The 20,054-nt window shown below is 41.9% G+C and overlaps 1 protein-coding gene across 2 annotated transcripts; it reads left to right on the plus strand.

Moving 5' to 3' along the window:
- Window positions 1-725: 725 nt before the first annotated feature.
- On the plus strand, window positions 726-18,960 carry LOC124022039 (tetraspanin-8-like). 2 transcript variants are annotated; one of them, XM_046337092.1, is made up of 8 exons: window positions 726-1,274; window positions 8,875-8,937; window positions 9,093-9,212; window positions 11,971-12,045; window positions 12,535-12,630; window positions 13,448-13,570; window positions 17,157-17,240; window positions 18,492-18,960. In XM_046337092.1, exons 1-8 carry the CDS (start codon window positions 1,218-1,220, stop codon window positions 18,558-18,560), a joined length of 687 nt encoding a protein of 228 aa, XP_046193048.1. In that variant the 5' UTR covers window positions 726-1,217; the 3' UTR covers window positions 18,561-18,960. The 2 variants fall into 2 exon arrangements, with proteins under 2 accessions (XP_046193048.1, XP_046193049.1); XM_046337093.1 differs by lacking the exon at window positions 17,157-17,240.
- Window positions 18,961-20,054: the final 1,094 nt, after the last annotated feature.

Here is a 20,054-nt window from a genome sequence, read left to right on the forward strand (position 1 = left end):
AGATACAGCTTGTGAACCTTGATAATGTAGTTCATTGGCAGTAGGTACAGCTTGTGAGCCTTGATAATGTAGTTCATCGGCAGTAGGTACAGCTTGTGAGCGTTTTTTAATGTAGTTTATTGGCAGTAGGTGTAATTAGTTAATTGGACTCAGATGATAATTGTTACTGGCTGATTACACTGATGAACGAGCCAGCAGAGGACTTTGAGAGATTGGCTGAATTCCAAACCGACGACTATCGCCTACTCCCTAGCCACTCCTGTAGATCTGAAATGATTGGAAAGGTGTAAGCAAAATGGTGAAAACTCCACCCAGCCTATCATAAGGCAAGGTGAAGCAATTAACATATTATTGCCTTCACCTATTTGATCATTTAGAATATCCAAGCGGGCCTAGGTCACATGTCAAACTCATTCCACGAAGGGCTGAGTGTCTGTGGTTTTTCACTCCTCCCTTGTACTTGATTGATGAATTAAGGACACTAATTAGTAAGGAACTATCCTCACCTGGTTGTCTAGGTCTTAATTGAAAGGAAAAAACTAAAATCAGCAGACAGGAGGACCTCCATGCTATGAGTTGAACACCCCTGGCCTAGGTGATAGAGGTTGATTTGGAATTCGTCCCATTGCCAAATCAAGCCCTTTATAACAGGACTTTCCAATCAATCTAATGAAGGAAAATATACCATTGTTCTTCAGAAAGGCAGGTGATGAGGACCATACAGAAAGCATATTCAGGGCATCATGCAAACTCTTTACCCAGGATATAGCTGTTGTAGTTTTGGTGATCAGTCTGCCACTGTTGTGCTCTGAGTAAATTGTGCTTCTCAAGTGAGAGTCAGAACTAGTTTAACTATTTAACTACAAACAGAGGAGGATGTTTGCTCTGGGGTTTCACTATCTAGAAGACTGAGGGTCAGGTTAGAGGAGGGTGTTTTCTGTGGGGTCTTTATGTAGGAGAGTGTTGGTGACTGGACTGAGTAGTCAGTAACCACACCCACAGCTTTTAAATACGAGCTAGAGAGAGGGGACTGGTAGGAGCCTGGACTGGACTGACTAGTCAGGAACCACACCCACAGCTTTTAAATACGGGCTTGTAAAAGAACCCTCTCACACACACACCTGCAACACCAGGGTGGGTCTGGAACAGAGGAATAGAGATTAACTTAACATTGGTCTGTCATATCCCATCTTTCCTGTCTGTTGGAAGGTTAGAAGATGGCTGTGAATAAGTGTATCAAGTACTTGCTCTTCCTCTTCAATCTACTGTTCTGGGTGAGTCCTATTAACCTACATTCTCTACTTTAGCTATAGTGTCCTCCATTGGTTTGACGAAGGTTTTTAATCATAAATGTGTGTGTAGTCAGTGATGTGTTTGTTTGTTTAGTGATCAACTAGTAGCCTAGTACACATAGTAATCCATTTTAAACTCTGTTTACATGTCTGCTATGGAAATGAGATGACGATCAAATTTCTATGGAAACAATGTGTGAACATCACATGACTAACATTCATGAAGCCTTAGACAAACACTGACCACTCCCTCCTTCGTATGGTTTCTGTTCTATAGAGCCACACTGGCTTTTTCCATCTTTTCTAAAGACATTATCAAATCAATGATAATTCCATTTTGCCACTTTCTCAGCCCGACCAGAGGGAGGTCATAGCAGGATAATGTATAGATGCACTTCTCAGATCTAAACCCTTCAAATAATTATAACAATCACTTTTTTGGTCTCTGTCCAGAGTTTTTACAAGTAGTTGTTTTAGAAGATGTGATTTAATCTGTGTAGAAAGAAACCTTACAGCAAAGTCCCTTTTCTCTGTATGTTTTGTCAACTTCTTCTTAAACTAGTCTCCCAACCATAGCCTGGACAGGCAACGTAGGACATACAATATTCTACTACTGTTGATGTGGAAAATATCACTAAGTGTAGTGCTTCCTGTTTATCTGTCCTTAGCCTGTTGCCAGGACTTGTCCTGAGTTTTTGCCTATGTTTACCGAACCTTAAACAAACCAGATACCACCCCCCCCCCAGGTATTTAGTGGCGCTCTTAAAGATTGGGGTCGATATGGAGCCTAATCAGTATGTCACAACACTCCATCTAGGTGATCCAATGGAAGGCCGGAGCTAATCGAATGAATAAATAAAATATACAATTATGTCACTTTTATAGAGCTGTTATTCTATTCTTTCTCTGGAATGTCCTGTACATATCTATGTTCAGAAGCCTAGGGGTTGTGTCTAGATGGGGTAGTGGAACGTGTATTAAACTAGGGGTTGGGGTGTCTAAAGATAGATGGGGTAGTGGAACGTGTATTAAACTAGGGGTTGTGTCTAGATGGGGTAGTGGAACGTGTATTAAACTAGGGGTTGTGTCTAGATGGGGTAGTGGAACGTGTATTAAACTAGGGGTTGTGTCTAGATGGGGTAGTGGAACGTGTATTAAACTAGGGGTTGTGTCTAGATTGGGTAGTGGAAAGTGTATTAAACTCATGTGGTGTTAGTAGCCAAACACTTTTGTTATGGGGTGAAGAGGCGCTAACCTGTAGTGGGTACAGTACAGCACTGTAATGTAGCATGACCGGTTGGAGAGGTTCATCACTAATGTAGTATAACAGGTTGGAGAGTTGCAGCACTGTAGAGACTCGCAGGTTACAGCACTATGTACAGTTGAAGTCTGGAAGTTAACAGCACTTAGAGTGGAGTCATTAAAACTCTCTTTTCAACCACTCCACAAAGACATTCATTCACTATCGCAATTCCAGTGGGTCAGAAGTTTACATCCACTAAATTGACTGTGCCTTTAAACAGCTTGGAATTTTTTTTAAAAATTGTCCTGGCTTCAGAAGCTTCTGATAGGCTAATTGACATAATTTGAGTCCATTGGAGGTGTACCTGTGGATGTATTTCAAGGCCTACCTTCAGATTCAGTGCCTCTTTGCTTGACATCATGGGAAAATCAAAAGAAATCAGCCAAGACTTCTGAAAAAAATTGTAGACCTCCAAGTCTGGTTCATTCTTGGGAGCAATTTCCAAACGCCTGAAGGTATCTCTCTCCACAGTAAAACGAGTCCTATATCGACACAACCTGAAAGGCCGCTTAGCAGGGAATAAGCCACTGCTCCAAAACCACCATAAAGCCAAACTACGGATTGCAACTCCACATGGGGACACAGAATGTACTTTTTGGAGAAATGTCCTCTGGTCTGATGAAACAAAAATAGAACTGTTTGGCCAGAATGACCATCATTATGTTTGGAGGAAAAAGGGGGAGGCTTGTGTGTCGAAGAACATCATCCCAACCGTGAAGCACGGGGGTGGCAGCATCATGTTGTGGGGGTGCTTTGCTGCAGGAGGGACTGGTGTACTTTACAAAATAGATGGCGTCATGAGGTAGGAATATTATATGGATATACTGAAGAAACATCTCAAGACATCAGTCAGGAAATTAAAGCTTGGTCGCAAATGGGTCTTCCAAATGGGCAATGACCCCAAGCATACTTCCAGAGTTGTGGCAAAATGGCTTAAGGACAACAGTCAAGGTATTGGAGTGGCCATCACAACGCCCTGACTCAATCCTATAGATAATTTGTGGGCAGAACTGAAAAAGCATGTGTGAGCAAGGAGGCCTACAAACCTGACTGTTACACCTGCTCTGTCAGGAGGAATGGGCCAAAATTCACCCAACTTATTGTGGAAGGCTATCCGACACATTTAACACAAGTTAAACAATTTAATGGCAATCCACTCAATTAGTATTTGGTAGCATGTAAACTGACCAACTGGGAATGTGATGAAAGAAATAAAAGCTGAAATAAATCTTTCTCTCATATTATTCTGATATTTCACATTCTTAAAATAACGTGGTGATCCTCTAAACAATGAATTTTTACTAGGATTAAATGTAAGGAACTGTGAAACTGAGTTTAAATGTATTTGGCTAAGAACTTCCGACTTCAACTGTGTTTGCATTAGGCCTGAGGACATGTTTCAGTTCAGTCCCATATTAATCTGTGTTTCTGAGGACATGTTTCAGTTCAGTCCCATATTAATCTGTGGCCTAGGCATGAGGACATGTTTCAGTACAGTACCATATTAATCTGTTTGCATTAGGCCTGAGGACATGTTTCAGTACAGTCCCATATTAATCTGGGTTTGCATTAGGCCTGAGGACATGTTTCAGTACAGTCCCATATTAATCTGGGTTTGCATTAGGCCTGAGGACATGTTTCAGTACAGTACCATATTAATCTGTTTGCATTAGGCCTGAGGACATGTTTCAGTACAGTACCATATTAATCTGGGTTTGCATTAGGCCTGAGGACATGTTTCAGTACAGTCCCATATTAATCTGGGTTTGCATTAGGCCTGAGGACATGTTTCAGTACAGTCCCATATTAATCTGGGTTTGCATTAGGCCTGAGGACATGTTTCAGTACAGTCCCATATTAATCTGGGTTTGCATTAGGCCTGAGGACATGTTTCAGTACAGTCCCATATTAATCTGGGTTTGCATTAGGCCTGAGGACATGTTTCAGTACAGTCCCATATTAATCTGGGTTTGCATTAGGCCTGAGGACATGTTTCAGTACAGTCCCATATTAATCTGGGTTTGCATTAGGCCTGAGGACATGTTTCAGTACAGTCCCATATTAATCTGGGTTTGCATTAGGCCTGAGGACATGTTTCAGTCCAGTCCTCATATTATTATTATTATTATTATATTAATCTGTGTTGCATTAGGCCTGAGGACATGTTTCAGTACAGTCCCATATTAATCTGGGTTTGCATTAGGCCTGAGGACATGTTTCAGTCCAGTCCCATATTAATCTGGGTTTGCATTAGGCCTGAGGACATGTTTCAGTTCAGTCTGTTTCATTAGGGAAATTTCCTCTATTTACCAAATCATGAGAGCAAACCACAACACAAGTCAGAGTTAGTTATCAAAGTCCATCTTTAATTATATGAGCTCTATCACAACCCTGTGACTCTCAGATCAATTCAGTGTCTTATCAGTGAATTCTCTGAGGCCCTCTAAATTGCAACTGAGATCCTTTTTAATAGCAAAGATCCATCCCCCCCTAGATGACATGACAAAACCACAGGTCTTAGGAACTTACACAAAGAAAAGACTTTACTTCAGAGAGGAGTATCCCCTCGCCAGACCGAGTTGGCTATAAATTATCGTTCAGTTTGGTCTCCTAAACAAAGCTCTTATTTCGTCCTTGGTACAAAATGGTACCAAGACATTACCCCCACCCTATGATATATCAAATTGTCATTTAGATACAACCTCACGGAGGGGAGAGTGACTGGCACACAGACACAGTGGAGCAAAAGATATGTTTACACATGATGACCCCTTGACCTCTCCCCTCTCTGCGGCCCATGCAACTTAGTCCTGACATAGAACAGATAATTAATGGCCACCGCTATAGTACAACAAAATACATTCTTATGAGAAATACCTCATAAGCATATCATGAAAATAAAACATCTGATCTATGTTACCAACCAATTCTGATTATTCCCCAACAAGTCCCACATGAATCTTTGTTTACCCCTGGTCTCATTAACATATGAAGCTGCTGGTAGGGGAGGACTGGTCTACGACTATAACCTCTGGTCCATAGTTGTTGAATAGACAATCACTTAGGGCAGTACTGGCACATTGTAGAACAGTGACTAACTGCTTCTCACTCTGGGGTGACTGGGAAGGAGAACTCATTCTTTCGGGTGACTGGGAAGAACTAATTCTACCTCCATTGATTATAAAGGTTGTTGTCTTTGCGACGATAGCATAACAAACCTTCTCAGTTCCCACAGTTAAAGCAGGGTCGTATTCATTAGTGCACTCCATAGCTAAAAAATAAATACAAATGAATGTTTCTCAATGGACAAGCCTCTACCCCTCCCTGATTTGGTCAGTTTTCTTCCATTTGGTGTGTAATGAATACAATCCAGATATCTGGCTGAATGTCACCAGGCACAGTGTTTAGTGTGTGGTTTGAACTCCTTCAGCTTCTATATGACTGTTGTAGGAGATGGTGGCAGAATGTTATTGCAGAAGTGTCTTCTAAAATGGAACACTTGTGCCGTTCTAGAATGGAAAGCCGTGTGCTCAGTGTTCCACGGTTGAGCATACCACTCGTCATGTACAGTGGGGCAAAAAGTATTTAGTCAGCCACCAATTCTGCAAGTTCTCCCATTTTAAAAACGAGAGAGGCCTGTAATTGTCGTCATAGGTACACTTCAAATATGACAGACAAAATGAGAAGAAAAGAAATCCAGAAAATCACATTGTAGGATTTTTTAAAATGAATTTATTTGCAAATTATGGTGGAAAATAAGCAATATTTCTGGCTCTCACAGATTTCTGGCTCTCACAGATTTCTGGCTCTCACAGATTTCTGGCTCTCACAGATCTGTAACTTCTTCTTTCAGAGGCTCCTCTGCCCTCCACTTGTTACCTGTATTAATAGCACCTGTTTGAACTTGTTATCAGTATAAAAGACACCTGTCCATAACCTCAAACAGTCACACTCCAAACTCTACTATGGCCAAGACCAAAGAGCTGTCAAAGGACACCAGAAACAAAATTTGTAGACCTGCACCAGGCTGGGAAGACTGAATCTGCAATAGGTAAGCAGCTTGGTTTGAAGAAATTAACTGTGGGAGCAATTATTAGGAAATGGAAGACATACAAGACCACTGATAATCTCCCTCGATCTGGGGCTCCACGCAAGATTTTTTCCCTCATTTTGTCTGTCATAGTTGAAGTGTACCTATGATGACAATTACAGGCCTCTCTCGTCTTTTTAAGTGGGAGAACTTGCACAATTGTTGGCTGACTAAATACTTTTTGCCCCACTGTATCTAGACATAACTGTACTCTAAGGTTTAGACTTGTGATATTTTCAGGCAGACAATGTTGCCTCACTGCAATAACTGAACACTTGGCTCGCCAGGTACGTTTTGTGTTGAGTTGGTTTACAAACAAAGGATATTCAGTCTGAGGTATAAGGTGTCACCTGACCTTTGTGGACAGGTGCAATTTACTATTAGGTGTCCCAAATGGAATCCTAGTACTCCCTATAGTCCACTACTGTTGACCAGAGGGGTATACTACAAAACAGGATCAATGAGTTAGCCTGCTAACTTTGAGAAACAACAGATTTATTTTCTGGTTAAAGCTAAATCTAGATGTGTGGATGAGGCCCTGAGACCATCTCTAATCAGATTCCATTTGGGATTATATTCAGGCCAGTTAGCTGGTTTAACTCCTTGATCTTGATTGGAAGCATACTCCTCTGGGCCAATGGGTAATCAGATACCATTTGGGATGATGTCAGGGCCAGTGAATGACCAGACAATAGCAAGGATCTGCTCACAACCTGTTCTTTGTCAAAGACTCGTTGCTTTCTGCATGTCCAGTCTTGGCAAGGGGACCGGGTCTTTATCTCAAGAAAAAAACAAAAGCTTTGCGAGGTTGTTTTTTTTTTTGTCTTGAGTTGCTTAGCAACAATCTGATAGGAAAAGCATAAGGGTGAACTGATACCTGCCCTGCCTTCTGTTATTTGTAATGTGGTCTATTTACATGTCCCAGAAATCTCCTTTATCAGAGGGATGTAACTGTTCATTGCATTTCCACAATTTGTCTTACCACTCCACGTATTTGACCAGGTGACTGTACCTACTGTAGGTTATAGTGTAATATATTAACCAGAGATGACTGGACCTACTGTAGGTTATAGTGTAATATATTAACCAGAGATGACTGGACCTACTGTAGGTTATAGTGTAATTTATTAACCAGAGATGACTGGACCTACTGTAGGTGATAGTGTAATATATTGACAGTGTGTAGAAGCTCATTTTAAAGTGTCCCTGGCTTAAGAAAAGTTGCCATTGTTTGATGAAATGACACTATACAGTAACTCTCTTGTCGAAGACTATACCCCAGTGTTTACCTTGGAAACGGCCCTCATTGCATTTAGCTTAAGTGCTGAGGTTTTCTGGTTCCTGTGTTTTTGAGTCACTGGACGCACGGTTGTGGAATTACGAGATGCAAGTCAGGATGTCACCTCTCCTGCTTGGGCATGCCACTCCAGGCCACAAGGGGGGGCTGTGTGGATGTGGGGACTCATATTTAGAGTTAATCTCAATCAGAATATTTAAAAAAAGAAAAATTAAACTTGAAGGGAATCAACTTTTTGAAAGCCAAAATAATTACCAGATTCATAGTCCAGTCATCATAGAACGTCTTCAACATAAATGTGGGTATATGGTATATAATCTCTCTAAATAATGAGCATTCATTCATGTAGCCTTGACATTTAACCCCATGTCTACATGTCCACAGGCCCATACTGTGAGTATGGAATGCTTTCAAACAAATCATTCATTGATGGCGACTGGAGTTGTGTTGACTGGCAAAAAAAATTAGTTAAATTAAATATTCAATGTATGTAACCTGTCACTATCAGTTCTGACACCACGGGAGAATCTCTATTTCATTTCCTGGATTCCTCGCATCCTCTCCCCTCTGGATTTAAGAGGAGAGGATCTGAGGAATCAAGTTAATGCAATTGAGATTCTCCCATGTGGTCTAGAGTCCACTGTTAACCCAGGAACGATATCCTCATGTGGGGACTGGATGATGCTGCATCTCCTCCATTGTGATGGTGGTTCAACTGTAGTTCCTCAGAGTTGCCACTAGATGTAGCTAGTTCGTGGTGATTCTTTTAAATGAATCCACATTGAAGTTGAGTTGAAAACAAGACCTGTTCCTTCAATCCCAGTGACATTGAAACGCACAACTTTCTAAAGTTGATTCTAGATAAAAAATGTCATCTCATTTTGTTTTCCAGATCAGTGGCTGCATTATTCTTGGTGTCTCCATCTACCTCAAAGTGAGCAAGAATGGAAACGTGGTAAGAAAATACCCAGTGTGACACTAAATTAATGCCAACACCATCAAAAGCCCTCTTTACACAGTACAAATAACAGCTTGAAACAAATGCATCCAGTAATATAAACCTATTCAGCACATCTCCATGTAAAATGACTGTCTGTCCTCCTCTCTCAGATAATGGATGAGGCAGTGCCGTTTGTAGACCTGCTGATAGCTGTTGGCGTCATCATCATGGTACTGGGCTTCCTGGGCTGCTGTGGAGCCATTAAGGAAAACCGATGCATGCTCATTCTGGTGAGGGGAAACGCACACTCCCTTACAATAGCCAACCCTCACATTTACATCTAAAATGTTACATTGTACACTGCACAGGATAATGCTGTCCCAATAGCCAACCGCTGAAGCGGTTCTAGGTTCTAACCAAACCAGTCTCTTCATATGCAGAGCATTCAGAAAGTATTCAGACCTCTTGACTTTTTCCACATTTCATGTTACAGCCGTATTCAAAAATATATGAACCTTTCCCCCCCTCATCCATCTAGACACAATACCCCATAATGACATCACAATACCCCATAATGACATCACAATACCATAATGACATAATGATACCCCAGAATGACATCACAATACCCCAGAATGACATCACAATACCCCAGAATGATACCCCACCTTTAATGACATCACAATACCCCAGAATGACATCACAATACCCCAGAATGACAAAGCAAAAACAGGTTGTAATAATGTAATAAAATCAATCCCTGTTACATAAGTCTTCAGGACCTTTTCTCAGGACTTTGTTGAAGCACTTTTGGCAGCGATTACAAATTTGAGTCTTGTTGGGAATGATGCAACAAGCTTGACACACCTGTATTTGGGGAGTTGTTCCCATTCTTCTCTGCAGATCCCTGCAAGATCTGTTAGGTTGAATCGGGAGCGTTGCTGCACAGCTTTTTTCAGGTCTCTCCAGAGATGTTTGATCGGGTTCAAGTCTGGGCTCTGGCCACTCAAAGACATTGGGACTTGTCCGGAAGCTACTTCTGTGTTGACTGTGTGCTTATTGTCGTTGTCCTGTTGGAAGGTGAACCTTCACCCCAGTCTGAGGTCCTGAGTGATCTGGAACAGGTTTTCATCAAGTATCTCTCTGTACTTTGCTCTGTTCATCTTTCCCTCATTACGGACTAGTCTCCTTGTCCCTGCCACTGAAACACGTCCCCCATAGCATGATGCTGCCACCACCACGCTTCACCGTAGGGATGGTGCCAGATTTCCTCAAGACATGACGCTTGGCATTCAGGCCAAAGAGTTAAATCTTGGTTTCATCACACAATCATTTTTCTCATGGTCGGAGTTCTTTAGGTTCCTTCCAGCAAACTCCAAGCCTTTTTACTGAGGAGTGGCTTCTGTCTGGCCACTCTACCATAAAGGCCTGATTGGTGGAGTACTGCGAAGATTGTTGTCATTCTGGAAGGTTCTCCCATCTCCAGAGGAATTCTAGAGCTCGGTCAGTGACCATTCGGTTCTTGGTCACGTCACTGACCAAGCCCCTTCCCCCTATTGCTCAGTTTGGCCGTGAGGCCAGCTCTAGGTTGAGTCTTGGTGGTTCCAAACGTCTTCCATTTAAGAATGATGGACGCCACTGTTCAATGCCACAGAATATTTTTGGCTTATCCTTCCCTGTATCTGTGCCTTGACACAATCCCGTATCGGTGCTCTACGGACAACTCCTTGAACCTCACGGATTGGTTTTTGCTCTGTCATGCACGGTCAACCCTGGGACTTTGTAAAGACAGATGTGTTCCTTTCCTAATCATCTCCAATTAAGTTGACCACAGGTGGACTCCATTCAAGTTGTAGAAACATATCAAGGATGATCAATGTAAGTAAGATACACCTGAGATCAATTTCGAGTCTCATAACAAAGGGTCTGAATACTTATGTAAATAAGATTTCAGTTTTTTAAATTTGCAAAAAAATGCTAAACCTGTTTTGGCTTTGTCATTATGGCGTGTTTGTATGTAGATGGAACAATGTGGAAAAAGTACCGTCACACAATCATTTATTTAACCTTTTCATACATGTCAGAGATGTCACTCTTACAAAAGAGATGCCAAGAGTGAGCTGGTTTCCCAGGTCACCCTTTGGAAAAGACTTCTATGGACAGTTTACAACTTTAGAGATCGGAATGATCCAGAGTCTGTTTCTGTTATCCAGGATCAGATCAGACGATTACAGACTCTGGAACATTCCGATCTTTAAAGTTGTGAAAAACAGATTGTTTTTGTTATCCAGGATCAGATGATTACAATCTGTTTTTCACAACTTTAAAGATCGGAATGTTCCAGAGTCTGTAATCGTCTGATCTGATCCTGGATAACAGAAACAATCTGGCTGTTTTTCAGCCATTTTTTTTCTCCCCTCCAGAAAATAATTGGATCAATCTGATCCAGATGGCAACATGTCAAGATCACAGAATCCAGATTTTCAGTGCTTTGAATTGGCCCACACCACGCCATCTAATTGACATTGGGGTTACTACTTCACTATTACAGGGACACAGAGATGCGTGAACTAGATTTAATGGAAATAAGTCCAATTTAAAATGGAGCAAATCCCTTTATATTGTGCCTTCAGAAAGTATTTAAGGGGGGTTGGGTGGATACTTTTATAAATGAGATTTCAATAAATGTGCAAATGTCTAAAACATGTTTTTGTTGCCATTGTGCAGTATTGTGCATAAATGGGTGAGGGGGGTGGTATGTTTAATCCATTTTGAGTTCAGGCTGTAACACAAATTGGGTAAATATTTTTTCCTGTATCAAAATAGCCTCATCACTAAATTTGAATCCTGAATTATTATTATTATTATTATATATATTTTTTTTAAAGGTGGTATTGGATGACCAAATCCTTGTCTGAAGGATCAGAGTATCATTACAGTTTTGGAAAACCCCTAAATTAGATGAAAATGTTCTGTTAAATCCAGGTATCTGTCCCGTTGCCTTAATGGGACAAATATCATGTGGGTGCTGTTATTGGTTTGTTTCAGTTCTTCATCGGGCTGCTCCTCATCTTCATCCTCCTGTTGATCGCCGGAATCCTGGGAGCTGTCGGAGAGAAGAAGGTAAGGAGGGAACCCTCACTGGTTGAATCAGCGGTTCCACATTTCAATGAAATTACGTTGAACTAACGTGGAATAGAAGTTGAACTGAATTCTGTGCTCAGAGGGATGTCTCACACACCCACTGTTAGTGAGGGGAAGGTAAGGAGGACATCTCCCGTGATGACCCCCTTGCTGCGATCAGATTTTTATATTTTATTCATTTAGGAGAAGCTCTTATACAGAGCGACTTACAGGTGCAACTAGGTTGCCTTGGGCAAAGGAACAGCGACAGTTTGTCCCTTATTCGGCTCGGATTCTAACCTTCGACCTCTCGGTTCCTGGCCCGAAACTCTTAACCTGTTGGGACCTTGACACTTCTTGAATGTGGTAATAAAACATGCTTTCCACACCTGTTTCGTGTCTTTGTGTGACTCTCCTACTGTTCCACACCGGTTTTGTGTCTTTGTGTGACTCCACTACTGGTCCATGACTGTAAATGACCTCTTCCAGTCTCAGGTGTGGGTGAAGGAGAGTCTGGCGAAGCTGCTACCACTGAGTGACCAGAAGCCTGAAGTTCAAACAGACTTACAGAAACTGGAAGTGGAGGTACCATAGAGAATGATAGATTCTCTTTTTACATGTCTAATTATAGTGTCTGAACACACGGGCAACGCCGTTGAGGTACTCGCTGTTTTGAAGTAGTACACTTCATCACAAGTTAAATGAGTTCTTTGATCTCTCCTGATGACCAAGTTGGACATGACTCCAACAGGGTCATCAGGTGGGATCAGCCAATGAAGTTCAACCCCCCCCTACAATTCAAACTCCTCAATGGCATTACCCATGATAACAAATTCTTATTTACAGTGACGGCCTAGGAGCAGAGGGTTAACTGCCTTGTTCAGGAGCATAGTTAAATTGGTCTTACCTTGTCAGCTCGGGGATTCAATCTAGCAACCTTTCAGTTGCTGGCCCAATGCTCTATCCACCAGGCTACCTGCCGCCCCCCAAAAAGTGGTGGTTTCACAGGTCCCAAAATGAATCACCTGGACATAGGATGTGCCACAAATTGTATCAATTCCCTGTAGTGAACTACTTTTGAGCAGGACCCATAGGGTCCTACTTTGTTTCCAAAGGGAATGGGGTGCAATTTGGGACGCAGTAATCGATGGTCCTGTCATGAATGTATGAATAATTCTTGGTTTAACTTAATTAGTTGGGTCCAGATTAATTGTTCTAATCGGCGATGAATGTTATTGGATTATTTTTGTCGACTAACTGAATAACTTTTTTAAAATGTTAGATGGGTTGCTACCTGAACAGATTGTAGTGAAATATTTTTCAACGGGAAAATGACAGTGTGCCTTTACTGAACACAACCCCTGTGTCGGTGAGACGGAGGTGTAACTCCTTTGTTTTCCAGGCAAAGTGCTGTGGACTGATCAACGGACCCTCTGACTGGGGCTCCACTGTCCCCAGCTCTTGTGACTGTGTTGACCCTGCTCAGGCGTGCCAAAGTGCAAATGGACGCCAAGTGTACTCAACGGTAAGCAGACAATCTCATATTATTAATGAAATACTATTTAGAAAACTCAAGGAAGGTGGCTTTACTTGGTATAAAGGAACCATCAATAAACACACATTACATTACTGCTGCACTACGTTACCATTACCATTACACTGCCATACATTACCACTACACTACCATACATTACCATTACACGCCCACTACTCTACATTCCACTACACTACCACTACTCTACATTCCACTACACTACCATACATTACCATTACACTACACTACCACTACTCTACATTCCACTACTCTACAAACCACTACACTACTATACATTACCATTCCACTACTCTACATTCCATTCCACTACTCTACATTCCATTCCACTACACTACCATACATTACCATTCCACTACACTACCATACATTACCATTCCACTACTCTACATTCCACTACTCTACATTACCATTCCACTACACTACCATACATTACCATTCCACTACACTACCATACATTACCATTCCACTACACTACCATACATTACCATTCCAATACACTACCATACATTACCATTCCAATACACTACCATACATTACCATTCCAATACACTACCATACATTACCATTCCACTACACTACCATACATTACCATTCCACTACACTACATACATTACCATTCCACTACACTACCATACATTACCATTCCACTACACTACCATACATTACCATTCCACTACACTACCCTACATTACCATTCCACTACACTACTCTACATTACCATTCCACTACACTACTCTACATTACCATTCCACTACACTACTCTACATTACCATTCCACTACACTACTCTACATTACCATTCCACTACACTACTCTACATTACCATTCCACTACACTACTCTACATTACCATTCCACTACACTACTCTACATTACCATTCCACTACACTACTCTACATTACCATTCCACTACACTACTCTACATTACCATTCCACTACACTACCATACATTACCATTCCACTACACTACCATACATTACCATTCCACTACACTACCATACATTACCATTCCACTACACTACCATACATTACCATTCCACTACACTACCATACATTACCATTCCACTACACTACCATACATTACCATTCCACTACACTACCATACATTACCATTCCACTACCACTACCATACATTACCATTCCACTACCACTACTCTACATTACCATTCCACTACTCTACATTACCATTACACTACACTACCACTACCATACATTACCATTCCACTACCATACATTACCATTCCACTACACTACCACTACCATACATTCCACTACACTACACTACCATACATTACCATTCACACTACACTACCATACATTACCATTACACTACACTACCATACATTACCATTACACTACACTACCATACATTAACATTACCACTACTCTACACTACCATACATTACCATTACACTACACTACACTACCATACATTACCATTACACTACTCTACACTACCATACATTAACATTACACTACTCTACACTACCATACATTACCATTACACTACACTACACTACCATACATTAACATTACCACTACACTACACTACCATACATAACCATTACACTACACTACCACTACTCTACATTCCACTACACTCCTATAAACAGAACCTGTCCAGGGAACTGATCTACAGCCACATGAAACCATAGAGGGTTCCAGGATGATACAACCACAAAGCAGTGTCTTCGTACAGTAGCCTTGACCTGGTGTTGACTGTGTCTTCGTACAGTAGCCTTGACCTGGTGTTGACTGTGTCTTCGTACAGTTGCCTTGACCTGGTGTTGACTGTGTCTTCGTACAGTAGCCTTGACCTGGTGTTGACTGTGTCTTCGTACAGTTGCCTTGACCTGGTGTTGACTGTGTCTTCGTACAGTAGCCTTGACCTGGTGTTGACTGTGTCTTCGTACAGTAGCCTTGACCTGGTGTTGACTGTGTCTTCGTACAGTAGCCTTGACCTGGTGTTGACTGTGTCTTCGTACAGTAGCCTTGACCTGGTGTTGACTGTGTCTTCGTACAGTAGCCTTGACCTGGTGTTGACTGTGTCTTCGTACAGTAGCCTTGACCTGGTGTTGACTGTGTCTTCGTACAGTTGCCTTGACCTGGTGTTCACTGTCTTCGTACAGTTGCCTTGACCTGGTGTTCACTGTCTTCGTACAGTTGCCTTGACCTGGTGTTGACTGTCTTCGTACAGTTGCCTTGACCTGGTGTTGACTGTCTTCGTACGGTTACCTTGACCTGGTGTTCACTGTCTTCGTACGGTTGCCTTGACCTGGTGTACACTGTCTTCGTACGGTTGCCTTGACCTGGTGTTCACTGTCTTCGTCACGGTTGCCTTGACCTGGTGTTCACTGTCTTCGTGTTCACGGTTGCCTTGACCTGGTGTTCACTGTCTTCGTACGGTTACCTTGACCTGGTGTTGACTGTGTCTTCGTACGGTTACCTTGACCTGGTGTTCACTAGTGTTGACTGTGTCTTTGTACAGTTGCCTTGACCTGGTGTTTACTAGCGTCTTCGTACAGTTACCTTGACCTGGTGTTCACTAGTGTTGACTGTGTCTTTGTACAGTAGCCTTGACCTGGTGTTGACTGTGTCTTCGTACAGTTACCTTGACCTGGTGTTTACTAGTGTCTTCGTACAGTTACCTTGACCTGGTGTTTACTAGTGTCTTCGTACAGTTACCTTGACCTGGTGTTTACTAGTGTCTTCGTACAGTTGCCTTGACCTGGTGTTGACTGTGTCTTCGTACAGTTGCCTTGACCTGGTGTTGACTGTGTCTTCGTACAGTTGCCTTGACCTGGTGTTGACTGTGTCTTCGTACAGTTGCCTTGACCTGGTGTTGACTGTGTCTTCGTACAGTTGCCTTGACCTGGTGTTGACTGTGTCTTCGTACAGTTGCCTTGACCTGGTGTTGACTGTGTCTTCGTACAGTTGCCTTGACCTGGTGTTGACTGTGTCTTCGTACAGTTGCCTTGACCTGGTGTTGACTGTGTCTTCGTACAGTTGCCTTGACCTGGTGTTGACTGTGTCTTTGTACAGTTGCCTTGACCTGGTGTTGACTGTGTCTTCGTACAGTTGCCTTGACCTGGTGTTGACTGTGTCTTCGTACAGTTGCCTTGACCTGGTGTTGACTGTGTCTTCGTACAGTTGCCTCGACCTGGTGTTGACTGTCTTCGTACAGTTGCCTCGACCTGGTGTTGACTGTGTCTTCGTACAGTTGCCTCGACCTGGTGTTGACTGTGTCTTCGTACAGTTGCCTCGACCTGGTGTTGACTGTGTCTTCGTACAGTTGCCTTGACCTGGTGTTGACTGTCTTCGTACAGTTGCCTTGACCTGGTGTTGACTGTGTCTTCGTACAGTTGCCTCGACCTGGTGTTGACTGTGTCTTCGTACAGTTGCCTCGACCTGGTGTTGACTGTGTCTTCGTACAGTTGCCTCGACCTGGTGTTGACTGTGTCTTCGTACAGTTGCCTCGACCTGGTGTTGACTGTGTCTTCGTACAGTAGCCTTGACCTGGTGTTCACTAGTGTTGACTGTTTGCTTTGTCCTCTGCAGCCTTGTGTCAAGTTTGTGACTTCCTTCATGGAGAAGAACGCAGTCATCGCGCTGGGGATTGCATTTGGTATCGCAGTCTTGATGGTAAGAATCCAAAAGTCCAATCTCTATAACAAAGCCTCTATTAATACACTATATTATGCATAACAAAGCCTCTATTAATACATTATATTATGCATAACAAAGCCTCTATTAATACACTATTATGCATAACAAAGCCTCTATTAATACACTATGCATAACAAAGCCTCTATTAATACACTATGTATAACAAAGCCTCTATTAATACACTATTATGCATAACAAAGCCTCTATTAATACACTATTATGCATAACAAAGCCTCTATTAATACACTATGCATAACAAAGCCTCTATTAATACACTATGCATAACAAAGCCTCTATTAATACACTATGCATAACAAAGCCTCTATTAATACACTATTATACATAACCACGCCTCTATTAATACACTATGCATAACCACGCCTCTATTACTACACTATGCATAACCACGCCTCTATTACTACACTATGCATAACCACGCCTCTATTAATACACTATATTATGCATAACAAAGCCTCTATTAATACACTATATTATGCATAACAAAGCCTCTATTAATACACTATTATGCATAACCACGCCTCTATTAATACACTATGCATAACAAAGCCTCTATTAATACACTATGCATAACAAAGCCTCTATTAATACACTATGCATAACAAAGCCTCTATTAATACACTATTATGCATAACAAAGCCTCTATTAATACACTATTATGCATAACAAAGCCTCTATTAATACACTATGCATAACAAAGCCTCTATTAATACACTATGCATAACAAAGCCTCTATTAATACACTATGCATAACAAAGCCTCTATTAATACACTATTATACATAACCACACCTCTATTAATACACTATGCATAACCACGCCTCTATTACTACACTATATTATGCATAACAAAGCCTCTTCATACACTGTATTATGTACTGTACCAGTCATATAAATGGAATACATTTGTATAGTTCTAGTCACTGTTCAGTACTGGTCTGTTTCATCTTCACTAACTCTTACTTTATGTCTGTTCTCATTGGTATTAAGATGGATATGTGCAATTCACTCAGTACTTAGTGAATGTATCCTGGTCCCAGATCTGTTGGCACCTTGGCAACGCCGATGGCTGTTTGTCATTGCCAATTAACAACCTGTTGGCAAGACTGTACAAATGGATCTGGAACCAGGCTAGACGCCACAAACTGATGTGGGACCGGGCTATAGCCTGGTAGTGAATGGGTTGTGACGTACCGGTTTTGTGTTTCAGCTCTTTGGAATGGCCTTCGCCATGACCCTGTACTGCCAGATTGGGAAGAGGGACGCCAACACTGCCTAATGCAGCTACACGTGATGCACTTGATCTGGGGTTGTGGTCAAGGTGAATTAGAAGTCATCAATTCAGGAAGTCAACTGAAATTCCAATACAATAAATTATTATTATTTTTTTCAATGATTTCTCAAACTGAAAAGCAGACGTTATTTATTCCAAGTTTTTACATTCGCAATATTAAATACAATTCACTTCCTCAATTGACTGACTTCAATTCAAATTGACCCCAATCATGACTTGATCAAAAGCTGGCTTTGACATATCCCATACAACAATGCTGCTTGCAACATGTACTTGATACTGAACGTCGGGGTTCAGATCTCATCCAATCAGAAAGTACACTGAAACTCCAGTTCTCTTCAATCAGGAACATTTGGAATTAGGTTTGCTTTGTGAATTGACTGGACTGGAAATGGACTGGACCCCCCCCCCCCCCCCCCCCAACCTGCTGAACGTCACTATGGACCACAATGCATCATGTTTTTATCCATTATTTACATGCATCAAATGATGCTCTGATTTAGATTTCAGATCTTTGTTAAATTATGGCAGTTTCTTCACTTGTGAAGTTGATTGATCCATATGTCATTGAACATGAATTAGTGTGTTTTTTTTCTTTAAAGGAGCTCTGTTTCATTGTGTACTGCTCTACGTCTCTCTCTGAATGGGGGGCTTCGCTGTCCATACACTGAACTGTGTATTATTCATGCTGAAATGTTGAACTTTTCACCCCGTTTTATTGCTATCATCTCGTAGATATTAAAGTCTGACGGTAAATATTGATCACGCTGTATATACATTTACCTGTTATATAGTTGAGTTGTATAATGATTGCAGTACATGTCAGAATGTCTTCTGTTCAAGGCCTGTGACCAATGTCTTTATGGCTGTTCCCCTTTTTGAGGCACATCAGAAATAAAGAAGTAACTCACTTGGTTTCCTCATTTGCATATCCCCGCCTCCAGCCCGCCTCTTCAGAGAACAACTTTGACTCATTAAGAAATCCAGTCTTAAAACCTCACAAGGAGGGCTGATCTAGGTTCAGTTACGTAATAGATCAGATTACATGGACGGTGGGGGGAGATCTGATCCTAGGTCAGATTACATGGACGGTGGGGGAGATCTGATCCTAGGTCAGATTACATGGACGGTGGGGGAGATCTGATCCTAGGTCAGATTACATGGACGGTGGGGGAGATCTGATCCTAGGTCAGATTACATGGACGGTGGGGGGAGATCTGATCCTCGGTCAGATTACATGGACGGTGGGGGGAGATCTGATCCTCGGTCAGATTACATGGACGGTGGGGGAGAGCTGATCCTCGGTCAGATTACATGGACGGTGGGGGAGATCTGATCCTCGGTCAGATTACATGGACGGTGGGGGAGATCTGATCCTCGGTCAGATTACATGGACGGTGGGGGGAGATCTGATCCTCGGTCAGATTACATGGACGGTGGGGGGAGATCTGATCCTAGGTCAGATTACATGGACGGTGG

This window comes from Oncorhynchus gorbuscha, unplaced genomic scaffold, assembly GCF_021184085.1.
Source record: "Oncorhynchus gorbuscha isolate QuinsamMale2020 ecotype Even-year unplaced genomic scaffold, OgorEven_v1.0 Un_scaffold_1279, whole genome shotgun sequence".
Classification (NCBI taxonomy): domain Eukaryota; kingdom Metazoa; phylum Chordata; class Actinopteri; order Salmoniformes; family Salmonidae; genus Oncorhynchus; species Oncorhynchus gorbuscha.

Bases quoted from the DNA above. Each gene is read 5' to 3' on its own strand.
- LOC124022039 (XM_046337092.1), top strand. From the start codon at position 1,218: ATGGCTGTGAATAAGTGTATCAAGTACTTGCTCTTCCTCTTCAATCTA. The intron at 12,046-12,534 runs GTAAGGAGGGAA...GACCTCTTCCAG, and splicing joins GAGCTGTCGGAGAGAAGAAG to TCTCAGGTGTGGGTGAAGGA. The intron at 17,241-18,491 runs GTAAGAATCCAA...TTTGTGTTTCAG, and splicing joins TTGGTATCGCAGTCTTGATG to CTCTTTGGAATGGCCTTCGC.